The 21,208-nt window shown below is 43.8% G+C and overlaps 1 protein-coding gene across 1 annotated transcript in view; it reads left to right on the top strand.

Moving 5' to 3' along the window:
• Positions 1-16,840, top strand: part of LOC138285234 (trafficking regulator of GLUT4 1-like) — a 106,590-nt gene extending 89,750 nt beyond the window's left edge. Inside the window, exon 2 of the mRNA XM_069224925.1 lies at positions 16,411-16,840. Coding sequence (XP_069081026.1) covers positions 16,411-16,563 — 153 coding nt within the window. The 3' untranslated portion in view covers positions 16,564-16,840. The remainder of the gene's footprint in view (positions 1-16,410) is intronic.
• Positions 16,841-21,208: the final 4,368 nt, after the last annotated feature.

Genomic DNA, 21,208 nt, shown 5'->3' with positions numbered 1-21,208 from the left:
CTCAGGCTGCAGTGGCAGGCCTGTGTAAGAATTGTCAGAGCTCCCTATGGGTGGCAAAAAGAAATGCTGCAGCCCATAGGGATCTCCTGGAACCCCAATACCCTGGGTACCTTAGTACCATATACTAGGGAATTATAAGGGTGTTCCAGTATGCCAATGTAAATTGGTAAAATTGGTCACTAGCCTGTTAGTGACAATTTGGAAAGAAATGAGAGAGCATAACCACTGAGGTTCTGATTAGCAGAGCCTCAGTGAGACAGTTAGTCATAACACAGGTAACACATACAGGGCACACTTATGAGCACTGGGGCCCTGGCTGGCAGGGTCCCAGTGACACATACAACTAAACCAACATATATACAGTGAAATATGGGGGTAACATGCCAGGCAAGATGGTACTTTCCTACACAACCCGGTAAGGCTGCTGCGACAGGGTCCAAGGTAGCTGAAAAATATGCTACAGGGCGATTTGCATCTCCGTGGACCTGTGTTAAGACAGACAAAGAACAAGCATCACGTTCATGACAAAACAACAAAAACGGTTTCTCGTAGTCTGGCATTCCCAATGCTGGTGCCCTGCACATGCATTCCTTCAATTCCATAAATGAGTCGAACTCTTCTTTTGACAATGTTATAGTATATGGTTCATCCTTGACTTCCTTCACTGTCAGTTTTATTAATGGCTTTGAAATGATTGAGAAGTTGGGTATCCACTGGCGACAGCAGCCCACCATTCCCAAAAACATCCTAACATCTCTTTTTGTTGTTGGAGGGTTCATTTGCAAAACAGCTGTTATTCTTTGTTTTGATATTTTCCTGGAACCCTTCTCAATCAAATGTCCCAAATATTTCACCTCCTTCTGACAGTATTGTAGTTTTCTGGGGGACACCTTATGTCCGTTCTTTCCCAGATGATTCAGTAATGCAATGGTATCATACTTGCAACTGTCCCTTGTTTTGGACGCGATTAGCAAGTCATCAATGTACTGCACAAGAGTTGAATTAAAAGGCAGTACCAGTGGCTCCAGATCCTTCTTCAATATCTGATTGAAGATGGATGGTGTCTCGGAAAACCCTTGAGGAATTCTGCACCAACTGTACACCTTATCCAGGAATTTGAAACTGAACAAAAATTGACTGTCCTCATGAAGAGGTATTGAAAAGAAAGCCTGTGACAGGTCTACTACGGTAAACCATTCAGCATCACAGGGGACCTGAAACATGATTACTGCTGGGTTGGGCACCACAGGGCAACACTTTATCACAATTTCATTTATTTTTCTCAGATCCTGCACAATTCGAACTTTTCCACAAGGCTTCTTTAACCCCATTATGGGAAAGTTACATGGACTGCTCAAAACCTCTTTCAGAACTCCCTGTCTGAGAAAATCTGCAATTATTTGTGACACTTCGATAAGAACATCTTGGGTCATGTGGTATTGTGGCACTTGTGGGAACTCTGCATTTGGTTTTATCTGAACTTTAACTGGTTCTACTCCCTTTATCAATCCTACTTCTTTTCCAGTTAAGTCCCACACCTTTTCTGTTACTGTCCCTTGCAATTCGACAGGTAAGTCGATCAAGGTATGCATTGGGAATAAAGTAATCAGAGGATAGTCCTCATTTGTTCCTGCTTCTTCTTAAAAAACTTGACTTTCATCTCCTTTATCGTCACTGTTTGTCTGTACCTCAATTCCATCATTGGAACAGGTGATTGAGCATTTTGTTTTGCATATTAAGGCGGTCATTCTGGCCACGGCGGGCGGCGGTTGCCGCCCGCCATGCGGTTACCGCTGAATGACCGCCCCGCGGTCAAAAGACCGCAGCGGCCATTCCAACTTTCCCACTGGGCCGGCGGGCGACCGCCAAAAGGCCGCCCGCCGGCCCAGCGGGAAAGCCCCTGCAACGAGGAAGCCGGCTCCGAATGGAGCCGGCGGAGTTGCAGGGGTGCGACGGGTGCAGTGGCACCCGTCGCGATTTTCACTGTCTGCTAAGCAGACAGTGAAAATCTGTATGGGGCCCTGTGAGGGGGCCCCTGCACTGCCCATGCCAGTGGCATGGGCAGTGCAGGGGCCCCCTGGGGCCCCACGACACCCGTTCCCGCCATCCTGGTTCTGGCGGTGAAGACTGCCAGAAACAGGCTGGCGGGAAGGGGGTCGGAATCCCCATGGCGGCGCTGCAAGCAGCGCCGCCATGGAGGATTCCCTGGGCCAGGGGAAAACCGGCGGGAAACCGCTGGTTCCCCTTTTCTGACCGCGGCTTTACCGCCGCGGTCAGAATAGCCCAAGAAGCACCGCCAGCCTGTTGGCGGTGCTTCCGCTGCCCTCCGCCCTGGCGGTCATAGACCGCCAGGGTCGGAATGACCCCCTAAGTCTCTTCCCAGTAGGGATACCGGACTTGAGTCACATACTACAAACCTATGTAGTCCCTGGAAGTTGCCAATCTCAACCTGTACTGGATCTGTAATGGGGTTAGTCAGATACTGATTTGCTACTCCAACCACTCGTATAGTACGCCCTGACAGTGGTAATCTCAGAACTTCAGCACTTCTGACTGTAGAGCGTGTGGCTTCTGTATCAACCAGAAATGTAACCCTATACCCCATCACCTTTCCCTCAACGTATAGGCCTCTCTGATCTACCTCTAAGGATGCTGCAAGCCTGCACTCTTCACTGTCTGAGCTGTCATCTGACCAATCTTCATTCATACCATTTTCTCCTCGTAATGGGAACTGTTGTACAGTATTGTTTTGATTTGTTACGTGGCCTGTGACCTGCTGAGGAAGCATCACATGTTGCTGTGTCATCGGAGCTATTGGTAATTGCATTTGCTGTCTAGGCACCATAGGAATCTGCTGCTGCACTGGTTGCATTTGTATTGACTGAAAACGCGGCATTTGCATCTGTTGCATGGGCTGTACCCTGCTGCACTGGTTGCATTTGTATTGACTGAAAACGCGGCATTTGCATCTGTTGCATGGGCTATACCCTTTGCATTTGTAGCAAGTTGTTCTGAAAATTTGGATTCTGATGTCTTAATTTTGGGCCTCGTGAATTTTGTAATGTACCAACATTAGTGCTCTACTGAACTGTACCATCCTGCACCATATTCGGGCACTCCCGTTTCCAGTGCCCCACACCCCCGCACGCGTGACAAGGTGACATCTTCTTTACCCCTTGTGTGTCATTTTGAATAACAACAGTATTCATATCTGAACCACGGTTCACAATCCCACGAACTCGACCCCTCGGTTGGGTCTGAAACACACCATTCATTTGCGGTTGCTGCTGTATCATCTGTTGAACTCCATTTCCCTGTATTCCTGCCTGTGCAGCCCTTATCTGCATCACCATCACCTTTTCCTTCAACATTTTCTGCTTTAACTCAATCTCATCACTACAGTATTTTGCATACTGCAACACCTCATCAATCGGTTTAGCTTGCCAACAAATCAGATGATTCTTAATCATTTGGCTAACTTCTGGTCTCAACCCTTCGACGAATCTAAACACAAGATGGTTCATGTCCTTCAGTTCAATAGTCTCAGTACCACTGTAATGCTTAAACGCTTTTAACAATCTCTTGTAATAAGCATGTATTGACTCTTTAACCTCTTGAGAGGTCCGGTCGATTTTCTGCCAGTCAGTCACTTTCGGCGAAACCTTTTGTTTTAAAAACTCAATTACTTTATGGTAATACTTCATCACCTCTTCTGAAGGTGCCCCGGTCACCTTATCTCTTGCCGGCTCCTTTGTCGGCCAGTCTACCCCTCTCTTGCACTCAAGCCACAAATCAGGCGGAACAATGATCTCAAACAAGGTGTTCAAGTCTTCCCAAAGACACTTTGCAAGTTTCACAAACCTATCTGTTTATTGATACCACTCGATCGGTTTCTCTCTCAATCTGGGATAATCATTAGTAAAGGATAGAATGTCTCCTCTAGTCCAGGGCACATGAACTAAAACACCACCGGCTGTTTCTCTCATAGGTAACATTTTTACTGATTCCAAATCAGGTGAGGTCTTGGCTTGATTAGAACCTGGGCTGTCACTTTTTCCCTTATCTCTTTTCTTTGCCCATCTGCCTTCCCATTTTTCCAGTGCACCCTAAATTTGTGCTCTTTGCAACAGTTCTCTCAAATGTGCCTTCATTCCTGCAGACCTCATGTGTTCAAAATCTTTCGAATCAAAATCTAATCTGTAACTCCTTTTCAAATGCTTAGTGTTTCCGATATCAATATTGTATTTGTCTGCTAAGTTCGCTAATCTCTGATGTACTTTGCCTACCTCCTTGGTAATCTTGGGGCATAGGTATCTCAACTCTGCCTCTGTATAGGACTCCAATCTATTTACTCCCATTGTCCCTTCTATCAACTCAGCAGCTTCCGCCCCTAAGCGTACAAAGTTCAGGTATTCATCTTGTTTTTCTTTCTCTGGTTCAACTGCAACCACTGCAGTTTTCTGTGAAGTATAAGTCTTTTCTAACCATTCATTTAACTGTTGGACTGTAAAACCTTGCAATGAAATGTTCCCTGCATGCATCATTGGAGAATGTGAGGTATTCGTACTCATAGTTTGGGGAGTTAAAACTCCCAACCCTGCTTGACGCATTGCTTCGAGAGGTGCTCCTACTGGACTAAGATCCATTAAGGGCCTTGGCTGTTCAATTACTTGTTCCCCAGGGGCCATTATCTGTGGAGGTTCTAAGGACCCTCCTCTTATTGCCTCCTGAGTCATCACTCCCTTATCACACACACCCGTTTTACCCTGTGCGTATAATGGCACTGGTGGACCAACAGTAATGGGTAACGATATAGCGGCAGGTGTCTGACCCGGACCCAAACTTCTTGGAGCAGCAACTCCATATGTCTGTTCCAGTGTACCTGGAACCAGCACTAACGGAGGACCCGCTACTGGGTTGTACCCTGGTATCAACTGTGGCTGTGGTTGAGACATTAATTTCGGAGTTGATTCGATTTGTATTAACTTTGGCTTTGTGTATATCGGGTCTGGTGGCACTATCAAATTCGTAGTTGTCTCAAGCACTGGAACATCAGGATAAATTCTCTGTATCTGTGGTGGAGGTTGCAACTCTATCGGTATGTCTGGTGCAGTGGGTACACTGACATCATTCTGTATCAAGGCTGTATCGCTAGTCTGTGCCGTATCAGTAACTCCCTATTCCTGCGTCTGGTTCGCAGGATCCAGGCTAGTACTTGAAGCATTGCCGCTCACCGCATATGGTGGCGGGCGGTCGTGTAATAATCTGTCCATCAATTCCTCATCGTCTGAATCATCGTCCTCTTCCCAAGATCTTTTATTCTCTTTGGATTTGCCTGAATCTTTGTCGGTTTTACAGGAGGCTTTCTTTCCCTGCGTCTCTTCTCCCTGTGTTATTGCTGGGAATAATTTCAACCCATCTACAATCCCCCGTCTCCACATTTTGTTCTCATTATCCCACCTAGCTTCTGCATAGGATTTTTCTGCCCTTCTCAGCCTTCTCTGAAACCTTTCTTGTCTATGTTTAAGAGCCATCAAGTCCCAAATTGCCAAAGCCTCATACTGAGCTGGTCTCAGAGGTGTTTTATGTGTACTTAACATCCACCTCAAATTTTCCAGTACTTTTGGATTAAATGTCCCATGCTCTGGAAATGCTAGGCATCCCTCCTTCTCTGTTAATTTGCGCCATTGTTTCATCCATAAACAAGGCGCAACACCTTTCTCTTCCATGACTATATAAGCTGGAGTACCCTCAGGTGATGTAGGCTCCCCATCGGTTGCAACAATATATACTTCTCCTTTCAGAGCGCTCTTAAATGCTTTAACAAAATTCATTTCTGTGATTCTCTTATTTTGTATTTAATCAGAAATGACTTAGTTCCCAGGACACTCTTCACCCGCCTTATTCCGTCTACTGCCTCTCACGGACGGCAGCCAATCCGTGCGCGACCCCTCTCGACAACTGACCTATCTCAGCGCGGCACCACTGATGTCACACTCACACACACTGCAGCTGACAAAGTCTCGCAGCTCATCCGCTCCTCACTGAACCCATACAATCTCACATAAACTAATGCGATTATTGCGAGCACCTTAAATAACAACACAAATCTGCCGGTTTACTACAGGAAGGGTAACACATTCGCTTCAGAACTTTACAGAGATTTTACTTGAAGCCTCGGCCGCTACTCTCTCCTTATCAGTTCCCGCATACGCAAGCAGAATTCGACCCGCAAATTCCACTCTCGACTTGTCAATGGCTTATTCTAGTGCACTTTAGAACTTACCAAATCTCCATCGAAGACTTTCACACACTATGACTCAAACTTGACTTGTCAACCACGCCCAATTGACCTATTAAACCGCACAGATTACAACATAAACCACATTTGTCTTCATACTCCGGAGTCTTAGACCTCAACAGGTCCGTACACAACGACCAACCACGTGGATAATTTTGAGCATCAAGCGCTACATTCACATGAAGTACACCGACTTCCCTACTCTTATACTGTTGAGTATGCCCACTCCTACTAAACAACACTTAGTTTGGCCTAAATACACACAAATTTTCACAATCACCTGCAAAATGTGTAAGCTCAGGCAAGCGCAAAGACCATAACCACATACACTATAGTGCCGAGAACATTCCCCAACTCACTTAGGCAGGCTCCGAGATCCCGGGAAAGTCATGGTGAACTTAGAAACCCATCATGTCTCCAATTTGTATTATCACAGAAAAACAAATCAAACAATGAATCTCCGTCCTAGGGCCCCCAAGGGCCAAACCGTCGCTCTGCTACCAAACTGTTAACGCGTCCCTTTATGTCAATTTTATATACATCAGGACTCATTTTAGGCTGATGAATCTTTTGACCCAGTGGTGAGACACCGTAGGACTAGATAACTAATCAATATGTTGAGCAATATGTCAATGATGTTATCAACATAAATCACCACAATATACTTTACTTTAGATAAAAACATGTATCAAACTGTTCAGCGCAACCATGACCTTTCAGCCATGAATAACCACACCTTTATTTGGAGTTTTGTGAATTTTATTCCCTATTGATTACAATCTAACAATAAGAGTATCAATCTCAAAACCAAGAAGCAAAAGAGCATAGTCACGATATGGCAACTGTGATAAGATTTTGACAATGCAAATATCACGAACATAAAAGCACCAACGTAAGATAAACATAGGTTAGAATACATATAATAATGTATACATCTCAGTTTAGCACAGTACAATGTCAGTCTCGTCTATTTGCGTCAGTCAAAGTGATTACCTAGCCTAACCACTAATTAGCATCAGCATGTTGGGCTTCATGCAAAATAATTTTGAACACAAATTTGGAAAACATCTGACTAAGGTCTCTATTAAAAAATACAGCAGTTGGTACCTAGAAAGGAAAAGCAAACAGACAAATTACAATAGCATTGTCATAATTACCCTCCTCGGTATAAGTCAGCATACAGGATCAATCTTCGTCTTCAGGACATCAGTTAGATCGCCAACAGTCAGGACTTAAATAAAGGGCAAAAATGGGCACTTCCTTCATAAGGAGGATAAGTGGAAAAGGGCAGTTTATGGGTGAGGATGGTTTTAATAAGTCTCAAGTCACTAAACAGAGTGACAGAGTTTCTGGATGCAATCAATATCATTCCCTACCTAATAATAATGACCCTTCTGTGTCATGAGTTTTTATCCTTTTTCCAAAATACATTCCCCCAAAATTCTATTGGATAATCGCTATACCCCACTATCTTTAGCCTATCAAATTATACATTAGGTAATGCAAATTGTCACCCCACGATAATTTATAACATTTTGATTGGTCTTCATAATTGGTGTCTTCGTGGGTGGCACATCCGGGGTTACTTCATCTTTTGGCACATTCCTCAGGTCAAAAGTTCTCTTTTCCAGGGTAAACGTCCTTGAATGTTTCTAATATTGCTGCAAAACGTATAAAACTTATACTAAAGCAGCTAGCATGCGGATGAGAAAAGTTAGCATTGATACATTAAGCGAAGAAGAAGAGAACAAATGCTGGGTCATGGCCCTTTACAAATCAGCACACTGGAAAACAGAAAAATAAGTTTTAATATGAGAGCTACACGGCTAAAACTTCGACTCATGCTAATTTAAGGCCTATTAGGCCTATGAGTTCTAATGCAATCTTCGTAGGAGTTTAACATATTCAATTAGTTATAACGCAAACAATTATTTCTTTCATTCGACATTAGTTTTATGTGCACAATAGAAGGTTCACACTTATAATCATGTTAAGAATGTATTTAACAACAATATTTTATGATAGTTTTGTATGTAGCATTGTTAGATATAAGCATTTCACATTTAGTATATGTAATATTTAAACTACGCTCTCTCAAGAGTTTCACCCACAGGTCATTCAACAATACTTCCAAATATGGGGAACCCTAGACATAGACCTTTTTGCTACAAAAGAAAATGCAAAATGCCAAAGCTTCGCATCCAGGTACCCTCACCCTTAATCCAGAGACAATGCTCTATGGATGAATTGGTCAGGGATATTTGCGTATGCTTTTCCACTTCTCCCACTAATTCCATTTTGTATAAAAAAAGATGAGACAAACCTCACTCACCATGATACTGATAGCTCCCATGCGGGCACTTCAACATTGGTACACAACACTACTAGACCTGTCCATAGTACCACACCACAAACTACCAAACAGACCAGATATGTTGACTCAGAGGAGGGGTCAAGTCAGACACCCAAATCCCAGCATGCTCAACCTGGCGGTTTGGCTCCTGAAGTCATAGAGTTTGGCTACTTACAACTTTCATCTGAATTTATGGATATTTTAAAGGAAGCACACAAACCCACAACTAGACAGTGTTATGCAGCTAAATGGAAGCGTTTTATCTGCTATTGTCAGCCCAAAAACATTGATCCACTTAAAGCTTCAGTACAGGATATTGTTTGGTATTTGCTACACTTACAAAAAGCAAACCTTGCATATTCGTCTATTAGGATTCATTTAACAGCTATAGCTGCTTACCTCCAAAACAGACAACATACTTCCCAGTTTAGGATTCCTATTATAAAGGCTTTTATGGAAGGTCTTAAAAGGGTTATTCCACCTAGGGCTCCTCCAGCCCCTGTGTGGAATCTTAATATTGTACTCACAAGACTTATGGGGTCACCAATTGCACCCATGCATTCTTGTACTCTACAGTTTTTATCATGGAAAGTTGCTCTCTTAGTAGCAATCACTTCTTTAAGAGAGTTAGGGAAATTTAAGCATTCACTTTAGAAGAATCTTTCTTTCAAATTCATAAAGAGAAAATAGTTTTTAGAACAAATCCAAAATTCCTACCAAAGGCAGTTTCACCTTTTCATATCAATCAGTCAGTGGAATTGCCAGTCTTCTTTCCACAGCCAGATTCAGTTGCTCAAAGAGATCTTCACACCCTTGATGTTATAAGAGCTCTCATATATATACTATATAGACAGAACAAAAGATTTCAGAAAATCCAAACAACTCTTTGTGGCATTTCCAGAACCTCACAAAGGTGATCCTTTTTAAAAAACAAATGGATTATCCAGATGGATATTGAAGTGTATTCAAAATTGCTACCTTAAAGCTAAAAGACAGTTACCAGTAACTCCTAAAGCACATTCCACTTGGAAAAAAGGAGCTTCAATGGCATTCTTAGGGAGAATACCAATGGCAGACATATGTAAAGCAGGCACATGGTCTACACCACACACACTTACTAAACACCACTGTGTGGATATATTATCTCGCCAACAAGCAAATGTTGGACAGGCAGTGCTTAAAACTATTTCAAACTACTCCAACTCCTATAGGCTATCCACCGCTTATTGTGGGAGGGGACTGCTTTACAGTCTATGCAAAGCGGGTGTATCTACAGCTACACATGCCATTGAATGGAAAATGTTACTTACCCAGTAGTCATCTGTTCGTGGCATGTAGTGCTGTAGATTCCCATGCAACCTCCCTCCTCCCCGGAAGCCTGTGGCTGTTGTATTACGATATATTGTAAATGTGCATATACATTGCATAGATATCTCATTTCTTTACTGTAAAAATACATATACACTCTCCTGCGGGAAAACAATCTAACAAACAACTCGATGCCCATGTGCAGTATAACCGAGAGGAGGAGTCACTTGATCCCGAGACTCGAAAACCTTCTTCTAAGAAAAGCAATTTGTAACACTCCAAGCCCAATACTAGATGGCGGACTTATGCAAAGCATGTGAATCTACAGCACTACATGCCACAAACATGTCTACTGGGTAAGTAACATTTTCCATACAAATATATATATATAAACACACACACATTAACTCAGGCCACCTCATTATCTGAGGTAGAGTGACAATGGGCTGCTCTGGCTGTCACAGCATGAGGTGTGCCTGACCCTCTCACTCCTTCCAGGTGTAACAGCAGCCTGAAGAAGCTGCTTATGGGAAGCCTTTAGCACTTGCTTTGCAGGGGACTTGGGGCATGTGCGAGAACAAGAGGGGGTTGGTGAGGGCCAGCAAGGGAGCTCTTAAGTTATTTTTGTCTCCCTCCTCTGGATGGAATAGGTGTGCAACTCTGGTTTATAAACTCATTGCCCAAATGCAGTCATTTTATATTTTTCCATCAAAGATCAAGGGCAGTCTCTGCTCTGGAGACAAGAGTGTAAAAATACCTATTTCCAGTATGTAGATGCACAAACCAGCACTTGCCTTACATGACACATTTAGGATATTGTATTGCTATCAGGGGCATTCCTGTACTTCTCGCATGCCTTGTTAATTTCTGAGGGGTCTTTAGAAATAAAATATATGCCAAGTTATAGGCGCTCAAGACCATCCTCTCAAGGGTTCTATTTGAAGACATTGTGGGGGTTATTCTAACTTTGGAGGAGGTGTTAATCCGTCCCAAAAGTGACGGAAAAGTGACGGATTTACCACCAGCCGTATTACGAGTCCATTATATCCTATGGAACTCGTAATACGGCTGGTGGTATATCCGTCACTTTACCGTCACTTTTGGGACGGATTAACACTCCTCCAAAGTTAGAATAAGCCCCTGTGTGTTGAAGTGAATATGCTTCTTTGGCCAGAAATTATAGGCAGAGGGTACAAGTTCTCCCATTTGAAAGCCAGATGAAAGAAGAAGTGTGCAGGAATCAGGTTACTGCATATATTCACCCATGCTATGCAGTTTTAATATAACAAAGTGTTTTTATGAAACTCCTAATATCACAGTTGGTATGAATTCTAAGCATTGTAAATAACAAGTTTTATTGTTTCCAAGCATAATGGTACTTATTTAACGACCATTATATGTGGTAACATGTAATAAACAATATATGTGGTAGCTTATATAAGTACTATTTTAGGAGCTAACTTGTTTAGATGGTAACAGTAAAACCTGCTATGTACCTTGCACCTGAGATATTGTAGTCTTCGTACAACAAACATATCGATCTGAAAATAATAGGAATTGGCTTTTCCATATTCTGACTCCATACATACAGGCCCCACCAGAAGCCAGCAGCAAACAAAAGATAAATTAGCCTCTGCTATTCTCCTTTGCATGCAATAAATAAATTACTACAGTCAATAGGTAGAAACTGTGGCCTTAGCCCACTTTTAAAATGGTAAACCAGGTTTGAGTCCCAGCATCAGCTCAACATCCTATGAGGCAAATCAGTTAATCCGCATGAACTAAAAAGTGAATTTGATCGTCTGTAATGTTATCAGGTGCTCATGTAAAGCACTTCGATGCCTTTGCGCCAATTTAGTGTTATATAAAGCTGCATGTATTTGAGGAGAGTGACTCTTTTGTTTTATTTTTGCATTTACACAGTAGCATCATCACCTTTATTGCTACTTTCAAGTGATGTTAGCAGTAAAATAAAAAATATACCTTTCACCAATCTCTAAGCATTGGGGGACCTCTCTTAAGTACTTAAAAAAACATAACTATAAGAGCCCTGTTAACGTACAAAAGGCAGTCTAGGTCTATGCCCTTACTGCGTATGTTGTTGCCAACATTTAAATCCATGATCCTAACCAGGCAGTTTATTACAAAAGGTTGTGATCTGCAAGAGTGGTCCACTTTTCTTTTGGCTGCCGGGCCTAATTGTTGCCCCAGTCCAACCCTGCCAATTGCTGTGGTGTCTTTCAAATTCTGAGCTTGCACTTCATCAGACCAAACACTCTTAAAATATACTGCCTACTAGTATGGATGACATTAATTCCTATGATTGTTTTCTATAATATTTCCACCTCGTAATCATAAATGTCATGTATCATTTTCTATAAATTGATGTTCACAGGTGTGCTTCATTGTCTCTGTATAATGTGTGTGATATAAAGTGCTCTGGCGTCCTACGCTAGTATGAGTAAAGCTATAAAACAAATTAAATGCATGTGAGAGAGGAGCTATGGAGAGATGAGAGGTACTGACGGTGGGTGGTAGTGGCGGAATCAGGGGAGAAGGAGGTCATTTGGGGCTCTAGAAAACATTGTTGCACTTGGCGTCACTAGCGCTAAAGCCGGCCCTGCCCCTTTGCATCCGTTCCTGTTTCATACTAGTTGCCTGCTTGGGTGCCTCTGCTCCTGAGAACCTTACGTCCTGCCACTTACAGATCCCCGTTCTTGTTCTGCCCTTGGTACCCCCCCCGTGCACGAAGGCTGCTGGTTCTTCAGAGGAGAAGCTCCCCTACCCCTCCAATCCTATCCTCTTTCTACTTGAAATTGGCCTTTCTAGCATTTCCTTCCAGCCATTCTGCCGACTTCCTAGAAAAAGTTACTTCACAAACAACTAAAAGTTCCAAGAGCAGAGCAGAAAAGGGATGTTTTTAAGAGTGATTGTCCAAGTCTGAGCAAAGAGCAGAAACAGAGGGGTCAGTGAACGGAGGGCAGACATGCATGGGGACACTTGCAGTGGTGGCTGCCACAAATCTCAAGGGAGAGGACAGGGGGAAATAAAATGTATCTGTCCTGCCGGCGACCTCTTCACTCCTCTTCTTTCCAGCTCCTGATGGTTCCCAGCAGTCCCTAGGACACCATCACAGACTCCCCACACAAACCAGGCGCTGTTCTCATACTATACCTAGTATAAAAGCAGTGCCAGGATTGGTCTAAGCGGCATGGTCTGCTGCTCAGACAGTGCATGGGAGTCTGTGCTGTTTCTCCAACCTGTCTCTGCAACCCAGCTGGGTTGGAGAAACTTGAGTGTGCATGTCAGTTTGGCCAGTCTAAGATTGCCTGCCAAACTAACATTTTGAGTCCACTTCTCCCTCCCATGGTCTGACCCGCCCCTCTCTGCACACGCTGGCTAAGCCAGCAGCTGAAAAATAAAACAATAATAAAATATCACTTTATTTTTCAGCTGCTGGCTCTTGGCCAGTAGGGCGACGCTCCTCCGCCATTGCAGAGGAGTGGCCATTGGACACTTGGGCACAGTTTGTGAGACTCAAACAGAAGTGGAATGAGCTTCAGAATTAGGCATTTCCTCATCATCCAGTACCTCTGAAAGACTTGCCGGACTGGCCATAATCAAGCTGCTGTGTGACTATTCCCCACCCCTTCCAGCTTTTGAGATGCCATGCTTATTACTTTTCAGTTTTCCCTGTGAGCAGGTAGCTGATTTTCTGGCCACCAACCCAGGCTTCAGAAATTGCCCACTGCTACCTGCTTCCCATACGGTCCACCAATGTCTGCTTGTCAAACTGCTCACAAGAGCCATCTCCACACACCAAGCCAGCTCCTCACACTGTAAGAGTCCCAAAACGTAAACTACTCCCCAGTGCCACCTTCTTGCAGTGTCCACAAGTACAAACATGTCATGCTCTTCGTTTGCACTAGTGCTCAGATTGCCTACCAATGCCAGGTCGTTGTATTGTTGTGCACTGCCCACTTATCATGCTGCCACCTTCTCTGACTACCCACTAGTAGCATCTGTTCACGCTGATGCAACAAGTGCACACCTACCTCTTGTCCACAAGTACCTGCTCCTCTGACTGCCAACCAGTTATTAGCTCACGTTGCCACCACATGCCAGATTTTCACTTCGTCCAGCAGTCCCATGCTTTTTCAATGGCCTCCAGTGGTAAAATTTCACACTACCCACCAATGGCAGCTCCTTTCACTGCCCACTCGTACAAACTAAGACTGATTTTTTTTTACCCATTCTCAGGCCTCTCTACTGAGACTAACAATACAGGAGCTTGTGGTCAGGGTGTGCTCTGCAACCAGGAAAGGGACTGGACTACCATGGGTTTTATAGAACCAGTGGTGTTGAGTTTACATGTCCATGTACGAGGCGCTGTGATTTTAATGGCTTAATGGTCAACTTTTTAAGGGTATAGGGTGGTAGCTTTGGCTGTATATCGGTACCCTTTAATTGCTAGGCGTAACCATGGCGTAGTAAGGGTGCAATGGCCTCAAATGCAAGCAAGTACATTCGGGCCCTGGCTGGGCAATAACAAAACAGAAAGAATTCAGGCTGCAGTGAGCAACTTAGGGCCCTGGCCCCGGGGCCACCTGCTGTACCGCTGATATCTAGGCAAAAAGTGTGGGGGGGCAACCATACAAACAAGGGTACTTTACTACACAACCCCATTGCAAAGGGGAAGGGGGTCCCTTAGGCACCCCTTCCCATTTGCGAATGGGTTACCACCAATTTGAAGCTGGTGGTAAGTGTGATTGTTTTGCTGTTATGCCCTCTATGGGCTGTCAATATGGTTACATGACCATGTTTCTTAAAAAAGCTATTTTTATTATGGTGTCCTCTAGGGGGTGTTTGAGCATTACAATCAAGTTACTACAATATTCACTGCACTCGGAAACTTGCCTCATAATGCTTTCCATATAGTCCTTTTACAAAAGATGTTTGCCCGTAGCTTACAGTGTGGTGGTCCTAAGACAATAGGAACTCCTTCAAAATGTTCAGCACTACACATCCTTTGTGTCTAGGGCATCTCTGGCTTCCCACTATAAGTTGGGGGGACGGCAAAATAATAGCCACTCTCACTAGCCAATGTCTTTTTAAGTTCTCTCATGGCTGGAACTTTTGTTTAACGTCTGGGAGTAGTTTGTGTTTTAAGGGGTTGTTTGTAATAATACTCTAGCAGGCCTGCTGGACCTGAAAATGTGTAATGCACTATGCCTTCTAGGGGCTAAATATATGGTTACATTGCATTACGTTCTGGCATTCTCTTTTTATGTGGTTATGTTCTCTAGGGGCGACTACATGGTTACATGACCATGTTTCTTACAAATGTTATTTTCATAGTGGTGCACTCTAGGAGCTGTTCTGAGCATAGCAGTCAAGATACTACAATATTCGCTGCACTCAGAAACTTGCCCCATAATGCTTTGCGGGGCATTCCTTTTACAAAACATTTTTGCCCATAACTCACCCCATGGTGTGCTCTTTCTGCCTAGGTCTTCTCTCGGTCCCCACACTAGGTTGTAATATAAAAACATATAATAAATAATGACAATATTTTCATTTTGTGCTGCAGATTGAGGAAGAAGGTAAATGGAAGTGCTTTAGTTATATGCAGGACTACTGGATCTATGTGGCAGAGAGGACCAAATTATGCAGTAGGGTTGACCAATGTATGTGGCAAGAAAAGTCCAGTTATGCATTTACAACACCAATAGCTCTAACTCAAGCAAATGTGAGACCTATTGCATTGCAAATGCTTGTTTTGTGGGGTGACAATGACAGCAGTATCCTGGTACCTGCCTCCTTCCTTGGGAAAGTCTGCTCATGGTGTAGTTAGTCTGTATCAATAGACCAAGTTTTGAGCTCCTCCCCAGACATGGTTTCTTCCTAAAGCAATAAGTATCAGTGAAACATAGTTCTACCTCTTCCCATGAGAGGGTCTCCTCATAAAGGGATTAGTCAATATCACTTGAACAGCCTTAAGCTCCTCCCTGCAGTGGTCCGCTCTTAAAGTGATTATTCAGTATCAATCCAAGAAACCTCAGCCTCCTCTACAGGGATGATCTTTTCATAAAGAGAATAGTCTGTATCACTAAAGTAAGCCTTGGTCTCCTTGCAAAGGAGGCATCTTCATACGTTTGCTAGTTGTATCATTTGAACAAGCTTCAAACTCATACCCAGGCATGGTCTTCTCCTGAAGCTTAGTCAGTGTTACTGGAATAAGTCACAGTGTGCTCCCAAGAGAGGGAACTCTCTTAAAGAGGTTAGTCGGTATCACTTCAACAGACCTCGATCTCTCCTCTAGGATGGTCTCATCTTGAAATGATTAAAATCGTTTAAACAAAACACAAAATCCTCATTGAATGATTGATGTTCCTAATGTATGGGTATTATGTTTGATACTCTTGGTGATTTGCTTGCTTCCTTGCAGGTGGAGAATGCTGCAGGCATCGGTGACACAGAGCGTGCTTCCAAGGCTTCACGCACCTCCAGGATTCTCAACATTGTGGGCATCGTCCTAGGAGTTGTCTTCCTCATCTTAGTCATCGTCCTGTACGTCACTGTTGGAAAACACCAGCAGTAAAACTGAGAGCCATGGGCCCAAAAAACCTGTCTTCTCCCACACCCCTCCTGAACCATCAGCATAGATGATGAGGCATTATACAGAAGTCGTGGTCCTCCCTTCAGACAAATTGGCATTTATCGTTACTTTAGGCATGTTTACCCATGTATCGTAGGTAACCTAGAGCCACCCAATTATATATGGAGATGGTCCTATCCTCTTGTTATGTAATCCTGATTGTTTTGCTTATTTCTTTTTTATATCAAATATATTGGTAATTAAAAAAAAAACAATAATGTGTTTGGGTATCGCTGTCTTTTGCTGAATGTATATTCACAAGGATGGAGCTTACAATATGTCTTCAACATTTAACTACTGGAAAAGATAAAATGTGAATAATTAGAACATAAGCATCTTCCATGGGGGGTGGAAAGTAAAGTAATTAACTAGACAGCATGCAAAGACGTTTCTCACTTCATTATGGTCCCCGATTCACAAAACAAGGTGTCCTTGTAAGTTTGTCTTAAACACACAAAAGTCTCTGTGTTCTTCTTCAAGGAGTTCAGAAAAGATAGCTTGCAGCTGGGAAGCCTTTTTCCGAAATGTTATCTTACCCTTTTAAGGAATAAAACTGAGCAGGAGTTAATCCCATGCAAGCGCTTCGGAGTGGCCATTCCAGGACACAATGGGGCATATTTCTACTCTGTTTGCGCCGGAATTGCGTCGTTTTTTTTACGCAAATCCGACGCAAAGCTAACTCCATATTTATACTTTGGTGTTAGACCCATCTAGCGCCAAAGATCTTGGAGTTTGCGTCATTTTTTAGCGTGGACACCTACCTTGCGTTAATGATATGCAAGGTAGGCGTTCCCGTCTAAAAAATGACTCCAAGGCATGTGCGCCTTATTTAAACTCCCGTGCAAAAATGGCGCACGGGAGTGGGCGGGTCAAAAAAAAGACGTCCAGCCGCTTTTGCGTCATTTCTTAACGCCTGGTCAGGGCAGGTGTTAAGGGACCTGTGGGCTCGGAAGGAGACCAGAGGTGCCCTCCTATGCCCCCGGGGACACCCCCTGCCACCCTTGCCCACCCCAGGAGGACGCCCAAGGATGGAGGGACCCATCCCAGGGAACTTAAGGTAAGTTCAGGTAAGTATTTTTTTAAAATTTTTATTGTGGCATAGGGGGGCCTGATTTGTGCCCCCCTACATGCCACTATGCCCAATGGCCATGCCCAGGGGACAGAAGTCCCCTGGGCATGGCCATTGGGCAAGGGGGCATGACTCCTGTCTTTGCTAAGACAGGAGTCATGTCAATAGAGGGTGAGAGTAAAAAAAAATGGCGCTAATCGGGTTGAGGCAGATTTTTTGCCTCAGACCGACTTTCCCCATTTTTTGACGCCCAAGCTCCATTTTCCCCTACGCCGGCGCTGCCTGGTGTGGGTCATTTTTTTTGACGCACACCAGTCATCTCCGCTGGCTAACGTCATTCCATAAATAAGGCACCCGCATGGCGCTTTGGAATGGCGTTAGCCGGCGTTAACATTTTTGACGCACAACTGCGTTGGCGCAGTTGTGCATCAAAAAGTATAAATATGGCCCAATATGTCTTCAAAGTTTGGTGTTTGTAGGTATTCAGAAACACCTCTATGTTCACAACTTGGCAATGATTGAAAATGTACTCCTGCCAAGAGCAATGAAAAATCCCTTTTCAGGGTGCAAAGGTTAACAGAACATTCCAGGTTCCGGGGTGTGCAGGGAATGCGGATTCTCACCCATGAAACATAAAAGTAGAAAGGTTGCAGGAGGTGCAGGCATTTCACAATGCCTAACTGTACAGTGCAAACAATTCCAAATTTCTGAATTGCATCAGACAAGGAGAAGATACAATTAATAATAACTTTATTGGGTTGTCCAGGTAGCTGTCATTTACACACCCTTTCATGCGTAAGGTTAAAATGTTTTTATGAAATCCTGGTATATATAATACAACGTCCAAGAGAGGGTAAATCATACCAAGCTAAGGGCCTCATTTACGAGATAGTGGTGCTGCGCCAAAATTGGCAGCGCAGCATCACTTCAGAAACAAAGGGATGCGCCATATTTATACGGTGTTAAACCACAAAAAGTGGTGCAGAGCATTGCGTCACCGGAGCGTTGCTAAAAGTGACGCTCTGGTGGCACATGGGCCTTGTAAATGAAGCCCTTAGGCCCATATTTATACTTTTTTAGCGCTGCATTTGCGTCATTTTTTGATGCAGAAACGGCACAAACTTGCAAATTCAGTTGTATTTTGTAAATATGCGCCATTTTTGCGTCAAAAAGCCGCGCAAATGCGGCGCAAAAAAAATATAAATATGGGCCTTAGTTTCTCAGGTTGTGCTGTCAACTGGGCCCAGTACACCTAACAAAAATCGTTCGTAGTTTAGAACAGAAGATAGCCAACTTCTCAGTCTCGGTTTTTCAACCTAAGTAAATTGCTGGTGATGGAACAGTATTGAAAGTGATGGTGCTGACTTGTGACAGCAACTACTAACGGTGTAGGGTTGTGAAAAATCTAAATGCTACTTAATGAGCAATTGTTTTTAATGAGGGATTCCTGTTTAACACAGTGAGGGGAACTGTGGTCCAATAGTGCATGTTGAAGGACTTTAACAAATATATGTCTAGCATGTGGAGTTTAGGTTATTGTCCTGAAATTTGTGTTTGGATCCTTAGTCCAACTTGTGCGAAAATGCCACACTTTTTCCCAGCACAAAGAGTCAGTGTAACCTCGAAGAATTTGTATGGGCAAATACTACAATCTTCTGAGCTTAGCGTCTTGGAACAGGGAAAACGTGCTTGTTGCCATTTTATCTCGTATTTTGAGGCGTAGAATTTGGAATGGCTAGAAAACATCACAAATTGTAAACACTGCACCAGTTACTGGGTGCAGCATTAAAACCTCCACTTACTGTGAGTCTCATAAAGAGCCCCTCAGTGTTTCAATGTTGCTGGTAATATTTTGGAATACATGAAAGGTTTTGGTTGTAAATCAAATGATGTTATTAAGGAGCGTTTTAATGCATTGTTATACTGCTGTCTTCTCCTTTCACAGTCTCCTATACCCCTACAATTATGTCAGTAGGCTCAAGTTACAAAATGCCCTACTTTTTCAAGTCACAGAATGGAAAAGTAAACTCTGTACTAAAAGGATTATCAGCAGTCAGTCATAAGAAATCAGCTGATATTTGGGCCCATATTTATACTTTTTGACGCAAACCAGCACCAGCGCTGGTTTGCATCAAAAATGTTACCGCCGGCTAATGGCATTCCTATGCGCCATACGGGCGCCTTATTTAAGCAATGACGTCAGCCGGCGCTGCGGACTGGTCAGAGTAAAATGGGGGCGTATGGGAAAATGGGGGTTATGCGTCAAAAAATGGTGCAAGTCAGGTTTGAGGCAAAAATCATGACTCAAACCGGACTTGCGCCATTTTTTAACACACAACCCCCATTGAAATGACTCCTGTCTTAGCAAAGACAGGAGTCATGCCCCCTTGCCCAGTGGCCAGCCCAGGGGACTTCTGTCCCCTGGGCATGGTAATTGGGCACAGTGGCATGTGGGGAGGGGGGCATATTAGGCCCCCCCCATGCCACTTTAAAAATTAAAAAAAATACTTACCTCAACTTACCTGTACTTACCTGGGATGGGTCCCCCCATCCATGGGTGTCCTCCAGGGGTGCGCGAGGGTGGCAAGGGGTGTCCCTGGGGGCAGGGAAGGGTACCTCTGGACTCCTTCCATGGTCAGTGAGCCCACAGGTCCCTTAACGCCTGCCCTCACCCAGGCGTTAAAAAACGGTGCACATCAGGCTGTGTGCTGTTTTTTAAGGCCATCCCACTCCTGTGCGTCAAAATGACGCAGGAGTATAAATAAGGCACACAGGCCTTAAAGTCATTTTTTGGGTGGGAACGCCTACCTTGCATGTCATTAACGCAAGACAGTTTCCTGCATTCCAAAAAATGACGCACACAGAGAAATTTTGACGTCCGCGGGCGTCAAAGTTTAAATATGGTGCACGGTTTGCGCCGAAAGTGCGTCAAAATTTTTGATGCACATTCGGCGCAAACAGAGTATAAATATGACCCTTGATGTCTTGTGTTTGGGAAAACATCACATGTTGCAAAACTAACATTCAACAAGCTCTATTGCTTCTGGTTACCTGTGGGTTCTGCAACACCTTGAGCACCCCTATTTCCAGTGCCAATGCTATTTAATAAAGATACTGCAGCAAAGGTGGGCCAAACAGAAAATAGGATTGCTTTCATACTTCGTTTGAGCTGGTTATATTTAGAATGGCTTTCAGTAATGTTCTAGGTACGGAAAGCAGGGCGTATTCCACTATTCTCTCCCAGGAGAGGTAGCGGGTGATGACCTCAAGTAGTCTCTACTTGGACTGGTAGATAGTATTCTTTCCTTTACTCTCTCCCGAGAGGGGTCGAACAGTTGCAACTCGAACAAGGTTACTTTTGGCCTTGATGAGGCAAAGAAAATGGGTCATCTATTCTCAGTTTGGATTGTAAATGACAGTTATCACTGAAATGCATTTGGCCCACACCGGCCCTGTGCCTTGGTGTCACTGCACCTGCTGCTCCACTGGGCTAGATTTTGGTGACTTTCTGTACTGTGT

Source organism: Pleurodeles waltl, chromosome 3_1, assembly GCF_031143425.1.
Source record: "Pleurodeles waltl isolate 20211129_DDA chromosome 3_1, aPleWal1.hap1.20221129, whole genome shotgun sequence".
Classification (NCBI taxonomy): Eukaryota; Metazoa; Chordata; class Amphibia; order Caudata; family Salamandridae; genus Pleurodeles; species Pleurodeles waltl.
The sequence above is the reverse complement of the archived record's forward strand: the minus strand, read 5'-3'. Positions and strand labels throughout refer to the sequence as shown.